Source organism: Corythoichthys intestinalis, chromosome 2 (genome assembly GCF_030265065.1).
Source record: "Corythoichthys intestinalis isolate RoL2023-P3 chromosome 2, ASM3026506v1, whole genome shotgun sequence".
Lineage (NCBI taxonomy): Eukaryota > Metazoa > Chordata > Actinopteri > Syngnathiformes > Syngnathidae > Corythoichthys > Corythoichthys intestinalis.
In genome coordinates this window covers 74,844,890-74,865,537 of record NC_080396.1, presented here as the reverse complement: position 1 = coordinate 74,865,537, position 20,648 = coordinate 74,844,890, and the positions used below count along the sequence as shown (strand labels likewise).

Sequence of the window (20,648 nt, the reverse complement as noted above, 5' to 3'; positions counted from 1 at the left end):
ACAATGAGTGGCAAATTAAGAGCGCCGTACTTCAAACTCGTCCTGTTTATGAAAGTCGATTGTCATATGTTGGTGTTGTGCAGTAATGAGCAGAAGTGACTTCTGTGGCATTTGTTAACTTTCTTTTGTTTTTATTTCCCAGAAAACACAAACGCGCACACACTAGATATCATCAAATAGCAACCTAGTTGTGCTTCGTTAGATCTCTTGCCATTAGCTGTGTGAGCCCAGAGTGACGCGTAGTCCATATACTGGTACTACAATGATGAATTAAAAATCGCCATGACTGAATGGAAATCAAGCTAGCCAAATCAATCCATACCAGTGACTATAGATAATGCTGCAAATACTGTTAATTCAGTATGTAACACAGATGGACCTCTTCAGATCAGTATGAAGTAAGCACATAAATTTGATAACCCGATTTTTGTTTTGAAAACATTTCTGCAGTACCGCGCACTCCGAGTCATTGACTGGTGTAAATGCGCACCGCTGCTCCCGGTCTGACCGAAGGAAAGGACCAAACCATTTAATGAAAATACAGGGGTTGGGGGTGGTGGGTGGCAATACATATGCTCTCTGGGTGGTTTTATTTTTTGCCAAAAACAAAACAAAAATAAAACCCTTAGTTTTATTCCTATTAAATTATAATGATTAATATTTAAATTTGCAAACGATTACCTAATGTTCTAATTTTCTTTGTGGGCCCCATCAGGGCATGGGCCCTTGAATCAATATCACTTTTCACCCCTACACGGCGCCCATGCTTGTGAAATGAATCATGGGGCTTCTCCATAGAGAATAGTAACAACCCAACCCTCTATTTTCTCGTTTCCCCGCTGAACTATGTCAATCTTGCGCCCTCTGCTGACGGATTTTCATCACTAAGACGGATGACTTTAGGACCCTTAGTGTCCCTGTTTTGCTGTTACCTGGGAATGTTCCAGCTGTCCCCAAGAGATTGCCAGAGCTGGTCCTCCTCCGGGCTAACTGTTTGCCTGAGCAGCCTAAGGGATGCCTCCGTCAGCAGTGGGGAGAGCACGGTTGTGGGCAGATTGGCATGGTAATGAGGCAGAATCTGCGCAACAGACAAACAGAGGTTCTCAGCCAACAAAAAAATCATTTTACCAAAAGTTTGTCAAAGCTTTTTTTCGGTTCCATAATACTAAAAATTATTCATGATATGAAAGATGCTCATGTATATGAAACAAAATAAGATATAAATATCGTTCACTTCTGGCACCTACACACTCATTCATGTCTTCGGGGAGAGTCAGAACTGGGCCGTACAGTCCTGGACCGGCTCCCCCTTGATTTTAAAGCATCATACACTGAGGATGTGGGGCGGCTGGGACCCATTGAGGTTGGATGGGGTTAGGGTTTGGGCATTATACTCCACGGATGACTTTGGCGAGGGGCAGCTGGGAAGAACTTCCATGCGGTGGTCCAACTGCCCTCAGCCGGGCTCTCCTACTTTAACGCATACACTGGACTACCTTTCCCACACAATCCCATCACGGTGCTGCGTAATGGCTGCTAATCAGGCACCTGGCAGCCACAGTAATAGGGTGGTTGGTGGGTTCCACACTTTTTATCAATGGCGTGGTTGCTGGGGCATGGCATCCTCTTCTCCTGGCTGCTGGTTGCGCTGGTGGGGGGAGATCGGGGCTCCGGTTCCGCGCTGCCCTGCGACGGCTTCTCGGCGCTCTCATGCTTCCGCCTTTTCCTCTCTTTTCTGTCCAGGTATCCTCCTTGGGCTCCAACACACGGGTCATTGGCTGGGTGACGGTGGGTCAGCGGGGTGTCTCCCACTCTGGTTGGGGACACTGTACTACCCCAGGTCTAGTGGGCCGTGGGGGTCCTGTGGTGTGCCGTGTCGGTTGGGAGGTTGCGGCAGCGGCTGGTGTGGCGTGGGGGACGGTGGCGTGTCCCCTCATCCCTTCCCTGAAGGCCTGATTATATGGATTGATAGAATTCACGCACTGTGCGTGCATGACGCACACATATATGGACAGTTTGCCCGGACTCTCAGCCGTGTAAGCAATCTTGAAATATTGCTCATTTGGAGCACAGAAAGAAAACTGACCATTCTAAGGCTTATCCTTCACCCATTTTATTTTTTAATGACTGTTGTGAAGCTCGCTTCTTCCCTAAAAGCCGCGTTCAAGCTATGCACTAATGCACAACTCCATCGCTAACGTGCACCCTCTTGCTCTTTGCTGACGTAATTGCTGCATCAATTCCCATTTGAGGGACTTGACAGTTCAGACCACCGCCACATTCCGGAAAAATGTGGCTCAGATCGTATTTTAACCACATACGAAAGTGACCTACATCGGATTTGAAATGGTCCACTTTTATGCGACCCATTCACTCGTTCAATTAATGTCTGACTATAAATTGGAAAAACACAAAAAAATGAGATTTGTGCATTAAGACCTGCCCAGCCATAGACACACTCAAGTAAAGTCAGTGCCAGGATTAGCGATCAGGTGTCAGTGGTAGAGAGGAGATCGATGAAAAAACTCCTGGATATTATGAACAATGCCAGTTACCCTCTACACGCTGTCATCCGTACACAGAGGAGTTCGTAGTAATATGCTGCTCCTCCCCAGATGCAGAACTAACAGACTGAGAGACTCCTTTGTCCCACGAGCTATCAAGCTCCACAACTCCACTTTAGGTGGGAGGAGGAGGGACAATACTGCATTTTAGCACCTCTGTAACTTGGTCGCTCTGCTAGTGTCCGCCTAGTGTTACTATTCCTTTTATTGTACGTCTTAACGCTATATTGCCAAATGTATCACATTTGATACACCTAAAATTTCATGATTTTGAGACGAATTCAGAATTTTGACATTTCTTTTTGAAAAAAAAAAAAAATGATGGCTGCAAGTCAACACATGCATCTGCAGGTTCCATGAGAAAAAAAACAGGATTTAGCTAGGGTTATAGATATTAGAGCGCTTATTATACATATTCGTTTTGACTTTTCTTTTTACAAATTTGAAAAAAAAGGTTTCATTCGGACCTTATTTTTAAAATTTTGGGATTTTCTGATAGTTGCTTCATGTTGCAGGTATTTAAGGGTTAATTAGTAGCATTTGTACTTATTTCATTTTCTAAAGTTAATTTCCTGTTTTTAATCCCTTTTTCTGTAGCACTTTTTTACTATCCGTCACCTTATACTTTTTATCTTTGCTGCTGTGTTGTTATGGGCACTGGAAACGAATTTCCCTGAGGGAACTCTCCCAAGCGATAAATAAAGTTTATTGAATTGAACTGAATTGAATTCAAGTATATCTTTTCATGGGATAACACTGACAAAATGACACTTTGACAGAAAGAAAAGTAGTCTGTGTGCAGCTTAAACAATAAAGTTAATTTATTTTCTTCTCAAAATAACTCAAAATATAGCCATTAATATCTAAACCCCTGGCAACAAAATTGAGTACACTCCTTTGGAAAAACGTACATCCCGAAGTGTCCAAATTGAGTACTGCTTGTCATTTTCCCTCAAAAATGTCAGGTGACTCGTTACAGGAGTGCTGTCAGCATTGCTGCAGAGATTGAAGAGGTGGGGGTTCAGCCTGTTAGTGCTCAGACTGTACGCCGCACTCTACATCAAATTGGTGTCCATGGTTGTCACCTCAGGAGGAAGCCTCTTCTGAAGACGGTACACTTGAAAGCCCGCCCGATTGATGATTCTTGTGAATCCACTTGGTCCAGCAGCCCTCCAAGGTGCGATAACTGCACTGTTTTTAACTGCTGACTAACCAGCAGATCTAATCTGAGGCAGAGGCCCAATTAAGGAAAGGAAATTGACTTGGTGTGTCTGTATTTACTACTCAAAATGGAGTGATTCCATATTTTTTTCTTAAGAATGGAGTTATTCGATATTTATTTCCCTGCACTTACTCTATGAAAGTAACATTTACTGACCACCATAATGTTTTTTATTCATTTCGTTTAGTGTTTCTGAATGCCAAGCACTTTTGAACAATTTTTTTCAAGCTTTATATCGGAGTTTGTTCTACATAATAAAATGTCTGAATGAATGGTCGTCTGAGACTTGTGATTCCATACTTTTTGCTAGGGGTTGTATGTAAAGCGGCTCACAGCTACCTTATCCCTACTTAATATTTGTGACTTTCTCGTAGTCCTTTTTTTTTTTTTTTTAATTTATTCATTTAGTCCTAATACTCCGTCGTATCAAGGTGCATAACTGGGTTTTTTTTTTCACGTGCTTCATTAGTGATACGTAACATTTATTTATCTAGTCTGCTGTGAGCACCAGCCACCAGCTGTTATGCATTCAAGCTTCAACTACACCCAGTGAACGTGTGTTCTCCACTGCAGGAGATACTATCCGTTCAGAATGTTCACACTTACTGCCTGAGAAGGCAGATATGATCATCTTCCTCAACAGAAACTGTTCTTATTTTATACTGTGCCCGCTGCTAATCTGGACTGGGTTTTACAAGTTGTTTTTTTGTTTGTTTTTTTTGATATTCTGCACCAGGTTAGCCCATTAGAGGCAGCTCAATAACGTAAAAATGCCCGCAGCATAAGACACTCTAAAACATAGGCAAAAGAATATGTGTAAATGTTTTCTCCGTGAACTTTAAAAAAAAAACAAAAAAAAAACATCTTTGTGAAAGTGCACTCCTGTGGAAAGAAACTTCATCATATTTAACCCTTGAGAGTCGAAGGACGCGCCGGGGCGTCCTCAGCGCACGTCGTCTTTGAAGCACCCTCGCGTTTTAATTACGTCACCCACATGCCGTTGGTTGGTCTCGTTTTAAATTGCGGAAGTTGCGGTTTACTCTCGTTGTTATTTGAAGTCAATCGACCAACTAAAACGTGAGATATTGTCATTTAAGTTTTATAGTTTTATTGTCCTCTCAAAAAAACATTAAAACGCTGCATGGATCATTTGTTTATGTCTATATTTCCATCATTTCTTGTCCTTTTTCAAAACGGAAGCTCCATGAAAAAAACACAAATCAAACGAACCCTTTCGAAGTCACAGTGGAAGCACAAAATGCGTTTTTTTTTTTATAAATATAACTGCCGCGCGAGGTTCCACCGAACGAGAGGGAGGAGTGAATCTGAAGCAGCGAGGGGGCGAGCGACGGCCGTTTGAATCAAGCAAGCGAGCGAGCGACTTTGTGTGACTTTGAGGATGAACGGAAAACTAAATTTAGCGCAAGCAATTGTGCTTTTTGATCAACTTGAGGAAGAGGGTGGTCCAAATTCGTCATCATCGTCTTCTTCGGAAGAGTCCTCGAGTGAAGATAGTGACGGATTTGAACACGTGGGTGACGCCATCGACGAGCAGAGGTAAGCCAACTCACTTTTTTTTTTTTTTTTATGCTGTAAAAGTTTCTTTTGATATTGCAAGACAAAGTTAATTTTGATGTAATATAAGTGCGTGTTTGTGTATGTAATAATAAAATGTGCATATCAGATCAAAGTATAATTTGTGGTCTTCTTTCTATATGAAGATTAGGGATGTAGCACATATTCAGCTACGGTATTCTTTCTATTGTCATACATATAGATTTCCATTATTATTTATTGCTGTATATATTTTTATTTTATACTTTATTATTTTCATAAATACTGACTTTTGTTTCATGTACATTTATAGTGACAATGAAAGTAAAGTGAAATGAAAATGGAAGGGTGGAAAGAGGACCGACACCCCATGGAAGTGTGGGCTGTGATGTAGCCCTGTGTCTAATTCCAGGACGAAACTGCTTTTCGGAGTGGCATGCCTGAAAAAAATTTAACTTGTTTATTGTAAATATTTTTGAAAATACTTTTTTCCCCAATGTTATATATATTTTTTTTTTTTCCCACAATGTCTTCTCAATTTGTGTATATAAATGTGTGTTCAAGAAGCTTGATTGTGTGTACATAGTTTTCATCAGGTGATGGGCCGCAATACCTAAACTCATAAAGAGATGGCCTCTAAACACTTTTTGTGTTAGATGGTATATTTTTTCACTGTTCTTCACTGTTTGGTCTGCTGTATATAACCTGTTTTGACTACAGCATGTATAAATGCAAAAAACGCCTATGGCTATACCTGTTGTTTATGTTGAATTGTCAAATAAAAGACTATTTATTCTAAATTTTTTTGGTTGAATGTTCATCCTAACATGTTGAATAAATATTACAAAGTTTCAAAACGGTTCGTTACGCATGTTTGGTTGTCAATTGGACATCAATATTAAAAATTTTGACAAAACGATTTTGGAATTTTTGGTCTTTTTGGGCCCAAAATTATGACTTATAATTGGTCAGTGAAGGAAACAACAGTTTGGACATGAAGTTCAAGGTGTCACAAAAAAAGGGACCAAACCAGGCCATCGTAAACAATTCTGTCTTTGAAATATAAAGGCAACTTCAAAGGCATGCAAAATCAGACAAAATAGGCCCAGACCTTAAAGGGTTAAGTTCAAAGACTGATATTCATATACAATTAATAATAGCCCTGTGAGAAATTCATAGCAAAGTTAATTGAAAGTTCATATAATTTAAAGAAAAAAATAATCGAGTTAAGAAATTATTATAAACAATGCAATTTTTGATACTGCCTATTAAAAGAATAAGAATCGAGAATCGTTTGGAACCGGAATCGAAACCGTTTAAATTCAAACGATGCCCAACCCTAGACAAAACACTACACTACTACAGGCAATCAGTAAACGTGACAGAAGATTTAATGTGGTGATGTACCACTGTACTGTAGTGTAAGTGCTTTTGCTATCTCTGTAGAGATGTGAAGATTTGTGATGGAGCACTCACTATTGCTAAACTGTTGAAGAAGTAGTGGACGTAGTCAGAAGCGCTGGTGTTGACCAGTGAGCCATCCAGTTGCCCCTGTTGTAAACAGTTAAAAACACGCGTGCGTAAGTTGTCAGTTTCTGTACGCCCGGAAGGAAATCCGCTCACTTACCAACAGATTGAACCCATATTTGATTTTCTGAAGACAGGAGATGAATTCCTGAGGAGGAGGCATGCTGACAACTGCAGGCAAATGAACACGTCAAGTAGCGCGTACAGAAAATCCAACGTCAACACATAACAGACTTCACCTGGATTCTTGTTTTTTTTCTTTTTAACCTTCTTTTTGCTTTTGTCGACCTGCGCGGGAGTGGCCGTCGCGGCCAACACTTTGCCCATGAAGACCTCCAGATCGTTCAAAATGTGGTTTAAAATCTCCTGTGGGAAGGAAACGCAAGCGAAAATGTGATCAAAAGTTGACGTTTAAGCATTGATTCTGAAGACTGAGACTAAACCAACTCGGTTTGGTTGGCGGGGCACATTCATGGCAATTTCATCTCACGTGGGATGAACCACTTAAAATTTGGGCTAAATAAGTGAACTCACTGGGTGTTATTGACAGCGCTAGATGTCCATTGTGCTGTCAATGGCACTAGAAGATTAGCACTCACAGGTAGTTCGCTCATGTTAAGTGAATTGGACGTCTATTGTTGTCAATCGTAGGCAATGAGTTCATTTTGGGTGACTTCCACGTCATTTTAGGAAACTTACAGGTCACTTCCTGGACATTTTGGATCTTTTCCTGTTGATTTTTTTAGCATTAAAGGGGTTACTTACTGTTAATTTTGGGGTAGTTCTGGGTCATTAAGGAGTCACTTCCAGCTTATCTTCTTTTAATTTTGTTGCATTTAGGGCTCAGTAACTTTTGATTTTGGGGATTTCTGGGTCAATTACTGTATATTTTAGTGCATTTAGGGGGTCACTTTTGATTTTGGAGAATTTCTGGGTCAATTGGGGTTATTTTGGGTTGCTAACAGTTGATTTTGAGCTATTTCTGCATCAATTCCGGTTGATTTTGGGTCACTTCCTGTCGGTTATGGGGCATTTATGGGTAATTTCCTGTTAATTTCGATGCATTTAAGGGGTCAATTTTGATTTTGGAGCATTTCTGGGTCAATTACGGTTTATTTGGGGTTACTTACGGGTGATTTTGGGTTACTCCCTGTTAGTTTTGGTGCATTTATGGGTCACTTCCTGTTAATTTTGGTGCATTTAGAGGTCACTGTTACTTCTGAGGCATTTCTGGGTCAATTATTGTTTATTTTGGGTCACTTCCTACTGATTTGGGGGTATTTATGGGTCACTTCCTGTTAAGTTTGGTGCATTTACGGTGTCACTGTTGATTTTGGGGCATTTCTGGGTCAATTACTGTTTATTTTGGGTTAATTCCTGTTCAATTTGGGTTACTTCCTGTTGATTTTGGGTCAACTACTATTTATTTTGGGTTACTTCCTGTTAATATTGGTGCATTAATGGGTCAGATCCTATTAATTGTGGTGCATTTAGGGGCCACTGTTGATTTGGGAGTATTTCTGTATCAATTACGGTTCATTTTGGGTTACTGACAGGGGATTTTGGGTCACTTCCTGTTGATTTTGGTGCATTTAGGGGTCACTGTTACTTTGAGTCAATTATTGTTCATTTTGGGTTACTTACACTTGGTTTTGGGGCATTTCTGGGTCACTTCCTATTGATTTTGGGGTTACTGTTGATATCTGGGCATTTGTTTGTCAATTACTGTTAGTGTTTTGGTTACTGCCTGTTGGTTTTGGGTCACTTCCAGTTGATTTTGGTACATTTAGGGGTCACTTTTGATTTTGGAGTATTTCTGGTTCAATTACAGTTTATTTGGGTCATGTCCTGTTGATTTTGGGGCAATTACAGGTCACTTCCTGTTATTTCTGGTGCACTTAGCGAGTCACTTTTGATTGTGGAGCATTTCTGGGTCAATTACGGTTTATTTTGGGTCACTTACAGTTGATTGCAGGTCACTTCCTGTTGATTTAGGGGCTTGTGTGTGTCAATTAATCTTTATTTTGGGTTACTTCCTATTGATTTTTGGTTCGCTTCCTTTTGATTTTGGGGCATTTTTGGGTCAATTACTGTTTGTTTTGGGTTACTTCCTGTTTATTGTGGATCATTTCCTGTTGATTTTTTGTTTCTGGGCTGCTTCCACTTCATTGGTGAGGTGGGTTGCTTCCTTCTCATTTATGGGCCATTCCCAGATCCCTTCCTGTTCATTGATCGCTTTTTGATGATTTTGGAGCATTTCCCATGTCACTTCCTGTTGATTCCGTGTCACTTCCTGTTGGTTTCGGGGCATTTTTGGGTCACTTCCTTGTTAACTCATTGAAGCCGCCATTTTGACTGGGGGTTGGGGGGCGAATGAACGAATGTAATTGCAGAGACTAAAGTGAGCCAAGTGCAATAGTACGCGCACTCGGTCACACAAATCTGTTTTTACGGTACCATTGTCAAAATAAAAGCACGTGATTCTGTATGTACAGTATGAATGAGCTACAAGGTGCCTATCAGGCAGAACCATCCCGTTTCCGCCCCTCTAGCGGGCCGTATGTTTGACACCCATGGACTAAACTATCTTAGTAGCGCTCACCGTATTCCTCTCAACATCTGTCAGTTCAGGACTGCCGCGGTGTCCGCTGAGGTCACGTTGGGGACCGGCTTCCTCTTGCGGGGCGAAAAAACGAGGAGGTGGAGGAATGTCTTTAGAAAGAATGAATTTTGACACAATAAGTTTTGAGTAATGAAAGTGTTTCCATGAAAAGTATGAGGACAAAGCTACAGTTTTGATTCGCATTCTCAAGCTAGCCATTGCTTGCTAGCTGCTAGTTTAGCTTTTAGCCAAAAACAACAAGCTACTGATTTACAATTCTGGACTGAATATAATTTTCTGTTGAATATATCTACTGTTAATGTGTTGAGTTAGTGTTTTAACAAGAAAACTTGACTTTAAAAAAAATGGTTGCCTATTACTAAGACGACTACTACTACTAGAGTGCTAAAGAAAAACGTAGCCAAACGGACTGAAATTGGATAACAGTGCCACTGAATAAAAGCTCTTTCAGCTCTTTACCACTCAAATACTTCAAAAAAGTCAGCTGAAAAGGAATATTTTGTTTATCACACATTCAAATCTTTTGCAAAATAGAGTTGATTATGTGAAGTTTTTTTTTTGTTTTTTTTACCAGGTTCTCTCTGGGTCCACTGCGGGATGGGGCGCTCTGGCGGCATTGGACTTCTCTCTCTCTGCGCAACACGAGGTCCAGCCTGGCGGAAACCTCCTAAAGCATGAACGTGTATTTACAGACAGTGTTGTTTTTGGCAGCCCTTTTAATTTTCGTCCTATGGATGAAATATTTATTCGTCTTAGTCATATTTTAGTTATTCCAAAACGAGCGAGTCGGTGACATCTCGTCGACGAATACTCAAAATGTTTTTGCCGGTAAAAATTCAAAGGTTTTAGTCCAAAATAAATAAAAATAAAGGTATCCAACTATTTGGAATGCACAAGAACAACGCCCACTTGGCAAGGGGTTTCAATGGTTTTATTTGCAACTGGAAGCACGGAGCATGACTAGTGTAAACCATAATCTTCGCCAACAAAAACAAAAAACACGTCAACAGTAGAGTTGCCAGATATTAGCGGGTAGCTGATATATCTGCCGATAGATGCCTTTGCACATGGGCTGGTCACAGTTTTGCACAGCAGTCATAGTTATTGAACAAAAGATACAGGTAGTCCCCGGGTTACGAACGAGTTCCGTTCCTACGCTTGCGACGAAACCTGAACTTCGATGTAAGTAAGAATGAACCCGATAAGTACCCATAAATTCTAAAATAACTATCCAAAAAGTCCAAAAGTATTGTATTTTGTTTAATGACGTAGGATACTCTGCCCTCTGGCAGTGGGTGGGTCTGGCTGGACTGTCGCCTTCTATGACTGAAGACCAGACTCAGATGTCTGACATGGATAAAGGATAGCTGCGCTCTGGTTTGGCCCACATTCACTGCTGGCCAAAAGTATTGGCACCTCTGCAATTCTGTCAGATAATGCTGAATTTCTCCCAGAAAATGATTGCAATTACAAATGCTTTGGTAGTAATATCTTCATTTATTTTGTGAAAAAACATAAAAGGGACTGGGAAAAAAATTAAATCATGATCATTTTAAAAAAAAATTTAAAAATAGGCCGTACAAAAGTATTGGCACCCTTTGAAAAATCATGTGATGCTTATCTAATTTATGTAATTAATAGCACCTGTTACTTACCTGTGGCACATAACAGGTGGTGGCAATAACCAAATCAAACTTGCAGCCAGTTAAAATAAATTAAAGTTGACACATCCTCTGTCCTGTGTCCTTGCTTGTACCACATTGAGCATGGAGAAGACCAAAGAACTCTCTGAGGACTTGAGAAGCAAAATTGTGAGGAAGCATGGGCAATCTCAAGACTACAAGTCCATCTCCAAAGATCTGAATGTTCCTATGTCTACCGTGCGCAGTGTCGTCAATAAGTGTAAAGCCCATGGCACGGTGGCTAACCTCCCTAGATGTGGGGGGGGAAAATGACGAGAGATTTCAAGGAAAGATGGTGGATTAAGAACCTTGACTAACAGCCAAACAAGTTCAAGTTGTCCTGCTGTCCGAGGGTACAACAGCGTTAACCCGGACTATCCGTCGGCGTCTAAATGAAAAGGGACTCTTTGATAGGATACCCAGGAAGACCCCACTTTTTCCCCAGAGACATAAAAAAGCCAGGCTGGAGTTTGCCAAAACTTACCTGAGAAAGCAACATTTTGGAAGAATGTTCTCCGGTCATACAAAAGTAGAGCATTTTGGGAAAAGGCATCAACATAGAGTTTACAGGGGGAAAAAAACGAGGCCTTCAAAGAAAAGAACACGGTCCCCACAGTCAAACATGGTGGAGGTTCCCTGATGTTTTGGGGTCGCCTTGATGCCTCAGGCACTGGACTGCTTGACCGTGTGGATGGCATTATGAAGTCTGAAGACTACCAACAAGTTTTGCAGTGTAAAGTAGGTCCCATTGTTAGAAAGCTGGGTCTTCCCCAGAGGTCATGGGTCTTCCAGCAGGACAATAACCCAAAACACACTTCAAAAAGCACTAGAAAATGGTTTGAGAGAAAGCACTGGAGACTTCTATCCCATAGAACACCAGTGGGGTGGGTTCTTAAAATGGCAGTTTGGAGAAGGCACCCTTCAAATCTCAGAGACCTGGAGCAGTTGGCCAAAGAAGAATGGTCTAAAATTCCAGCAGAGCATTGTAAGAAACTTATTGATGGATACCAGAAGCGGTTGTTCGCAGTTATTTTGTCTAAAGATTGTGCTACCACATATTAGGCTGAGGGTGCCAATACTTTTGTCCAGCCCATTTTAGGAGATTTGTGTAAAATGATAATGATTTATTTTTTTCCCCCCATTTTCTTTTGTGTGTTTTTTTAATTGCAAGCAAAATAAATGAAGACAATACTACCAAAGCATTTGTAATTGCAATCATTTTCTGGGAGCAATTGAGCATTATCTGACAGAATTGCAGGGGTGCCAATACTTTTGGCCAGCAGAGTAAGGCTGTAAGTTGTTTCAGCTAATAAGTTCATGTGTCGATTAAATGAGTCTGAAAATAGTGTTTTAATGAAAATAACAGACACTAGCACCATTGGCGTAAAAGTCTGTTTGTTGTGCACAGATAGTTTGTGCCTTTTTAATGTTCTTTCTTTTGTAGCTCTGTTCCTGTGTTTGCTTATGTCATTTTTCTGTTGGTTTGTGTGCTATGGACACCCTGTGTGACACCGGAATAAAGATCATATATATATATATATATATATATATATATATATATATATATATATATATATATATATATATATATATAAAACATTAAGTGCACGACCGCATATTTCTTTATCGGTTTGATATCGGTATCGGGGTTTTGGAATTGGATAATATCAGGATATCGGTTAAAAAGTCATTATCGGACAACCTAGACAACATTTAAGAAGAAGCAAGATGGAGCGCAACCTATCTTGAAGGACATCATCAACAGTTGTGAAGGGAGTGAGGGAGAAGCGCAAAACATCACATGAGTGACACAGCCAAACACTGCTATGATGCAGGCTGACTCACTACAGGTGCGATAAGAAAATGTCACACATTGCAAACACATGACGAAAACTGGCATTCGTCTTGTTACGGTTTAGTCTTCCAAGACACGTTTTTTAGCTCGTTATCGTCTCGTCATTGTCATGAAAAAATTCTTCATCGACGAAATATTTTTGTGATCCTCAACGTTGAAGAAAACAACAATGCAGAAAACGTGGTCGAAAGAGCATATTCTAATGGATTTCAACAGAACTACAAATATTTACCAGGATCTCTTTCAGCCCATTGCGGGACGGGCCTCTCCAGTGGCAGAGCCTGGTTTCTTACTTGCAGAGCTCCAGCTTGTGGGCTAATGATGAGGAGGAAACGTTATTTCACTTGGCCAGGAGTTTGATTTGCATTTTTGTGTACCTCATGATTGCCTGCTCTCTGCGTGGTTCCACAACACCGCCTCCACGTTGGATAAATTTATCTATGTCACTCTTGAGAAGGTCTGCCTGTTTAAAAAATGATTTTTGGGTTATTGAAAAGGCAGTGACTGAAGAATGTTTTTTTCTTGGAAGCTCACATGCCAATTTTGGTTTGACAAGGGTGCCCAAATTTTTGCTCCAGTGTAAATTTGTTTCAATCCCTATAGCGTATCTTGGTTTAGTCCGATAAAGCTCGTTTCAATTCTGAAATCATACTCTGTCTACCTTTTGTGTGTTTGTGTGTGTGTGGTGGTGGGGGGGGGGGTATCAAAATTAAGTTGTTGATCCCATCACCCAATGATTTATACAGTGTTATGAAAAAGTATCTGAATCTTTTGGAATTTCTCACATTTCTGCATAAAATCACCATCAAATGTGATCTGATCTTTGTCAAAATCAAACAGATGAAAAAAACAGTGTTTGCTTTAACTAAAACCACCCAAACATTGAGAGGTTTTCATATTTTAATGAGGATAGCCTGCAAACAACGACAGAAGGGGGGAAATAAGTAAGTGAACCCTGTGCTTAAGGAGAATTAAAGAGCATTGAAAACCAATTTTTACCAAACAATTTAAGTCAGGTGTGTGCCCAATCACTGATGAGTGGTTTAAAGCTGCATGCCCACTATAAAACACACACCAGGCAAGAATTGTCTTGATGAGAAGCATTGTCTGATGTGCACCATGGCTCAGTCAAAAGAGCTGTCTGAAGACCTGAGATCAAGGATTGTTTATTTGTATAAAGCTAGGAAAAGATTTATTTTTTTTAAACATCTCTAAAAGTCTGGATGTTCATCAATCGACAGTCAGAGAAGTTGTCTACAAATGGAGAGTTTGACACTGTTGCTTCTCTCCCAAGGAGTGGCCGTCCTCCAAAGATGACGCCAAGAGTTCAGTGCAGAATACTCAGAGAGGTACAAAAGAACCCTCGAGTGTCTGCTAAAGACCTACAGAAATCACTGGCACAGTCCAATATCTATGTGCACTCATCAAGTATATGTAAAACTAAACCAAGAATGGTGTTCATGGGAGGACTCCACCGAGGAAGCCACTGCTGTCTAAAAAAACATTGTTGCTCTTTTAATGCTCACAAAAAGCCCCTAGAACACTCCACAGAAGTTTTGGCAACATTTTGTGGACTGATGAAACCAAAGTAGAATTGTTTGGGAGTAACACATGTCATGCCATGTGTGGAGGAAAAATGGAACAGCTCACCAACACCAACACCTCATCCCTACCGTGAAGCATGGTGGGGGGTGCATCATAATTTGGGGCTGCTTTTGCTGCTTCAGGGCCTGGACAACCTGCAATCATTAATGGAAGAAGGAATTCAAATGTTTTTTCAGGATGTTTTGCTGGAAAACTTGAGGCCTTCTTTAAGACAGTTGAAGCTAAAAAGAGGATGGATGCTGCAACAAGACAATGATCCAAAAAACAAGTAAATACTTCAGAATGGTTTCAGAAGAACAAAATACACATTCTTGAGTGGCCAAGTCAAAGTCCAGACTTGAACCACATTGAGATGCTGTGGTATGACCTCAAGACAGCGATTCATGCCAGACATCCCAGGAATCTGACTGAACTTCAGCAGTTTTGTAGAGAGGAATAGGCCAGGATTTGTCCTGATCGCTGTGCCAGACTAATCTGCAGCTCCTCCAGGTTTAGGGTTAGGATAGGTTAGTAAAACCCTAGTGTCTGGTTGAAGTTATTGCTGCCAAAGAGGGGCCACAAAATATTAAATGTGATGGTTCACTTTCGTATTTTTCCCCCTTCTGTCATTGTTTGCATACTATCTTCATTAAAATATGAAAACCTATAAATGTTTGGGTGGTTTTAGTCAAAGCAGACAGTTTTTTCATCTGTGCGATTTTGACAAAGATCATATCACATTTGATGGTGATTTTATGCAGAAATGTGAGAATTCCAAAAGGTTCAGATACCTTTTCATACCACTGTAAGTGAAAATGTACAATTTGTCAGGGCTGCCTAAACTTCGAGGACGATGACTCACCCCCATCTCCTCACACTGGAAGATGAAGACCTGGGGGAAGCGCTTGCTTCGTTCCCTGGCGGTGAGCAGCAGCAGGGAGTCGTAAGCACAACTGTCCAACACTGCTTTGGTTTGTTGGATGTTCAGCAGCGGGAGAGCCTCCAGCTCTGCCTGTAAGACAAGAGACCCTTGTCAATGACGCCACCAGGGGGAGCCAAGGCTGGCATCGAGAAATTTACTGGCCACTTTTCTGCTTAGTATTGTTTGTAGTAGGACTTTGTTGCTTACTGTACTGTATAAGTGGATACAGTACAGGTAGTCTCCAGGTTACGACGTACCTGACTTATGTGATTTCGACTTTATGTCTCATCCGCTAATAATGTTTACTTTTGTTTTGTGACGCATGCTTTTATTTTGCCGCAGGAAGCATAGAGTGGGTAGTACTTCCACACAAAGAACAAAGTATTTGCGCACACGAAACACAAAGAAGAGCGCATTTGCTCCCATGGTGAAGTCATGCAGACGAGTGAGAGCGAGATGTGAACGAAAGCACATTTTTTGCTTGTGAAGCATCCACAGAGGCAACATCTGTATATAACACCTTTTGTAATGTTTATTGTGCGTTTTAATTGTGATCAGATATTTAGGGCGAGTTTATGTGATTGTTTTTGATGATGTGCTAACTGATACATGCTAATCGTTTGTGTGGATTGTTGTTGCTGTATCAGCGGCTAGTTATACACGCAAATTTGAATTGCTGTTACTGAAGATTAAACTGATTTAATTTTATTTTTATTTGTTTCATTCTGCAAGTGTTGATGTCATGAACAGCTGAATAAAGTCAGCAAACCACACGGACATCTAATATCGTCATTTCGGAGCTTAAGCTCACCATCTAGCTAAGGCTTACAGTAGCTCCAACGTCTTGGCGAGAGCAATACAATGACATATAATACATGTTTTTGGATAGTTATTTTGATATTTGTCAAGAGGATGAGGCCAAAATTCATTTGGCCACATGGTCAAAAAAATGCCACAAACCAAAATCAATTTTGCCACACGGCAAAAAAAATGCCACATGGCAAAATCCATTTTGCCACATGGCAAAATCGTTTTGCCACATGTAAGGCAAGGCAAGGCAAATTTATTTATATAGCACAATTCAACACAAGGCAATTCAAAGTGCTTTACATCACATGAAAACCATAAAAATCACATTTAAATCAACACAACGTAAAAACCAAGACAAAAGATCGCATTTAATCACAGAATAAAAATAAATAGATAAAAATAAAACAAAAATAGAAATAAAGCAAAAACTACTACTAATAATAATCATTGAAATCAGCAATGGAGATAAGCACAAGAGGAATAGAAGGCAGGTAGATTGAAATATATAGACAGTTATGGATATGCAGTGCTAAACAAAAGCGTTTTTAGCCCTGATTTAAAGGAGCTAACGGTTTGAGCATACTTCAGACGTTCGGGTAACTTGTTCCAGAGGTGAGGAGCATAATAACTAAATGCTGCCTCACCCTGCTTGGTTCTTGTTCTTGGAACATGCAGAAGACCCGTTCCAGACGACCTTAGGGGTCTAGATGTCTCATAGGAATCTAACAAGTCAAGCATGTATTTTGGTCCAAGGCCATTAAGTGTTTTGTAGACGAGCAGTAGTATTTTATAGTCTATCCTTTGACTCACTGGAAGCCAGTGTAGCGATTTCAAAACCGGTGTAATGTGGTCCAGCTTCCTTGTATTTGTGAGGACTCTGGCTGCAGCATTCTGTACTAGCTGCAGCTTCCTGACTGATTTTTTATCAAGACCTGTAAATATACCGTTGCAGTAGTCCAATCTGCTGAAAACGAATGCATGCATAAGTTTTTCCATGTCTTGTTGAGTCAGAAGCCCCTTAATTCTGGTTATATTTTTTAGGTGGTAATAAGCGGATTTAGTGACGGACTTTAGATGGCTATCAAATTTTAGGTCTGAGTCAATAATTACGCCAAGGTTTCTGACTTGATTTGTAGCTGTAAGTGACATTGTGCTAAGTTGGCTGCTTATCTTTGACCTTTCCTTTTTTGGCCCAAAAATGATCACCTCTGTTTTCTCCACATTTAACTGGAGAAAATTCTGGCACATCCATTCATTGATTTGATGAATGCATTTACTCAGGGAGACTAAGGGACTATAATCATGTGGGGACACAGAAATGTACAGTTGTGTGTCATCTGCATAGGCGTGATAGGAGATGTCATACTGTTCCATTATCTGAGCTAACGGAAGCATATAGATGTTAAATAAGAGTGGTCCAAGAATTGACCCTTGAGGGACTCCACACGTGAATTTGGTTCGTTCTGACTGATAATTTCCGATTGACACAAAGAAATCCCTATCATGTAAATAGGATGTGAACCACTGAAGAATAGTGTCAGTAAGCCCTACCCACTGTTCCAATCTGCTGAGTAGTATGTTGTGATCAACCGTGTCAAATGCGGCGCTGAGATCCAATAGTAGCAGAACAGATGATTTGCCTGCATCGGTATTCCGACGAATATCATTTAGGACTTTGATAAGCACGGTCTCGGTGCTGTGTTGTGGCCGAAATCCAGACTGAAATGAGTCAAAAAGATTGTTTTGGATCATAAAAGTCTGGATCTGTTCAAACACAACCCTTTCGATAATTTTCCCCAGGAATGTCAGATTTGATATTGGCCTGTAATTACTAATGGTTGAGGCATCCAGATTAGGTTTTTTTAGGAGAGGTTTTATTACTGCAGTTTTTAAAGTCTGAGGAAACTCTCCTGTTTGGAGGGAAGTATTTATAATCTGAAGTATGTCTTGGGCTATGCAATGAAAAACAGTTTTGAAAAAGTTTGAAGGAAGGATGTCAAGGCAGCATGTTGTGGGCTTTAGTTTCGACACAATTTCTGTTAAAGTGGCATAGTCCAAGAGGCTGAACTGTCTAAGACTGACGTGGGGGACATGTTGGGAGGCATTTAGTGTAACATTTGTTAATCCGGAGTTGCACACAGTCTGTCTAATCATTAGTACTTTGTGTGTAAAAAATGCTGCGAAATTATTACAGGACACCTCAGATGCCAATTCCTGAGGTATTGATGCTTGTGGGTTTGTCAGTTTGTCAACAACAGAAAATAGTGTGCGAGTATTGTTGGTGTTTCTACTAATGATCTCTGAAAAATATGATTGTCTAGCATTTTTCAGTTCCTGGTTGTATTTGCGAAGACTCTCTTTGTAGATATCATAAAAAACTAGGAGTTTGTTTTTTCGCCATCTGCGTTCTGCTCGTCTACAAACTTGCTTTTGTTTTATAGCTAGTATGGCATTTCTCCAGGGTGACCTCTTCTTTCTTGACAAAGTTTTTGTCTTAATCGGGGCAATAGTGTCCATTACAGTCATCACACCGGAACTGAAACTATTTACAAGTTCTTCCACTGGAGCTATTGTAGGGGTTAATAATGAGGCATAGGCCTGTGTGAATAACGCACATGTGTTATCACTTATGTAACGCTTCCTAATCACCTCGGTTTCCCTTTTCAGAGGATGGACAGGGGTGGTCATTTTAAACATAATGCAGTAGTGATCAGACAGAGCAACATCATTCACTGTGACCTCAGAGATGTTAAGACCTTTGGATATTATTAAGTCCAGTATGTGCCCTCTGTTATGTGTTGGAACTGTGACATGCTGAGATAAACCAAATGTATCCAAAATATTTAAAAGCTCTCTAGCACATCCTTCTTCAGGATTATCAACATGAATGTTAAAGTCACCCACTAAAACAACACAATCAAAGTCCATGCACACGGAAGACAGTATTTTGGTAAACTCATCAAAAAACATTGTGTTATACTTCGGTGGTCTGTAAATTGTTACCAAGGCAGCTCTGCAAGGGCTTTTTAGCTGAATGACAATATACTCAAAGGAATCAAACTGACCACATGAAATATTCGTGCATTGAAAACTGTCCCTGATCAGACTGGCAACCCCACCTCCTTTCTTATGGGTTCTTGGCGCACTAAAGAAATTGAAGTTTGCGGGGGTTGCCTCGATCAGAACTGTCGAACTCTTATCTTGATCTAACCAAGTTTCTGTTAGGAACATCATGTCAAGGTTATGTTTGCTGATAAAATCATTAATTAAGAAAGATTTGCCAGCTAAAGATCTAATATTTAGCAGAGCCAATTGGAGATGCCAGACTGGATTCACTTGTGAGCTTTGGGAATGACATACTATGGTTAACAGGTTGGCAGAATTTATTGAACGTTTTTTATTTCTCACCAGTCTAGCCCTTTTTTTGTTGTTTATCACCACTGGGATTGTTGAGCATACATACTGTACTCCATAAGGCCCCGGCTTTTGCTGGGACAGAAAAGTCTTTGTAATGTTGTCACAGCCTGGACCCGGTGCACATCATATTGGTGTCGCAAACATGGCTTCCTCCATAGAAGGATAATACCGTGTAGTTCCAGAGTTGTAGTGCTTTGGCTTTGCCCCGAGAGAATTCCAGTGGAGGCTGGTTGGTTTGTTGCCATCTTCCCCTGGCACCTGTCGGGTGTGGCAGGTACAGGGTGGAAGCGAAGACATGAACTTGAGGAGATCAAGAGACTGGTTAACCTTGCTATCTAGACCCATGGAGTCCCAATCAGGTTGACGCATTATTCCATCCAAACTAAGTCGTCGGCGGGGTGGCTTCCGGGACTGTGGGGATTTAGGCCTTGATGAGGCCTTAGCCTGACTGAGTCGGCGGAGTGGTGGCGTCTTGGAGTGTGAGGATTTGGTGCTGGATGGGGCCTTATCCTGGAGTCGGCGGCGTGGTGGCGTCTTGGAGTGTGAAGATTTGGGGCTGGATGGGGCCTTAGCCTGGAGTCGGCGGCATGGTGGCGTCTTGGAGTGCGAGGATTTGGTGCTGGATGGGGCCTCGACAGCAGAGGATTGCACGGTCGGGTCGTTCTCCTCCTGTTGAGCTGATGGAGCCACTTCTTGAGTCTCGTCTGAAGGGGGTCGATCACCTGCTACCAGGGTCTCCTTCCGCTGAGGCAGTGGAGCCTCAGCAGAGGAGGGTTGGTCACAGCCTGGCGGGGCTAGCTTAGTCACTTCCCCTTCAGCGACTATCGGCTCCATTTTTGGAGGAGAGTTTGATCCTGCGTGCACACTGTCTGATTCAGCACTCATCCC

General features: G+C 41.0%; 1 protein-coding gene across 3 annotated transcripts in view; it reads right to left on the bottom strand.

Moving 5' to 3' along the window:
- The window catches only part of eps8l3b (EPS8 signaling adaptor L3b), a 64,671-nt gene that overhangs the window by 11,028 nt on the left and 32,995 nt on the right, over positions 1-20,648 (bottom strand). For 2 of the 3 annotated variants that reach the window (XM_057823705.1, XM_057823707.1), the window contains 9 exons: positions 15,474-15,623; positions 13,405-13,490; positions 13,260-13,342; positions 10,062-10,157; positions 9,470-9,579; positions 7,107-7,233; positions 6,968-7,038; positions 6,817-6,891; positions 933-1,078 (listed from right to left, as the gene is read on the bottom strand). In XM_057823705.1, coding sequence (XP_057679688.1) covers positions 933-1,078; positions 6,817-6,891; positions 6,968-7,038; positions 7,107-7,233; positions 9,470-9,579; positions 10,062-10,157; positions 13,260-13,342; positions 13,405-13,490; positions 15,474-15,623 — 944 coding nt within the window. The remainder of the gene's footprint in view (positions 1-932; positions 1,079-6,816; positions 6,892-6,967; positions 7,039-7,106; positions 7,234-9,469; positions 9,580-10,061; positions 10,158-13,259; positions 13,343-13,404; positions 13,491-15,473; positions 15,624-20,648) is intronic. The other variant, XM_057823706.1, reaches the window with a different exon arrangement.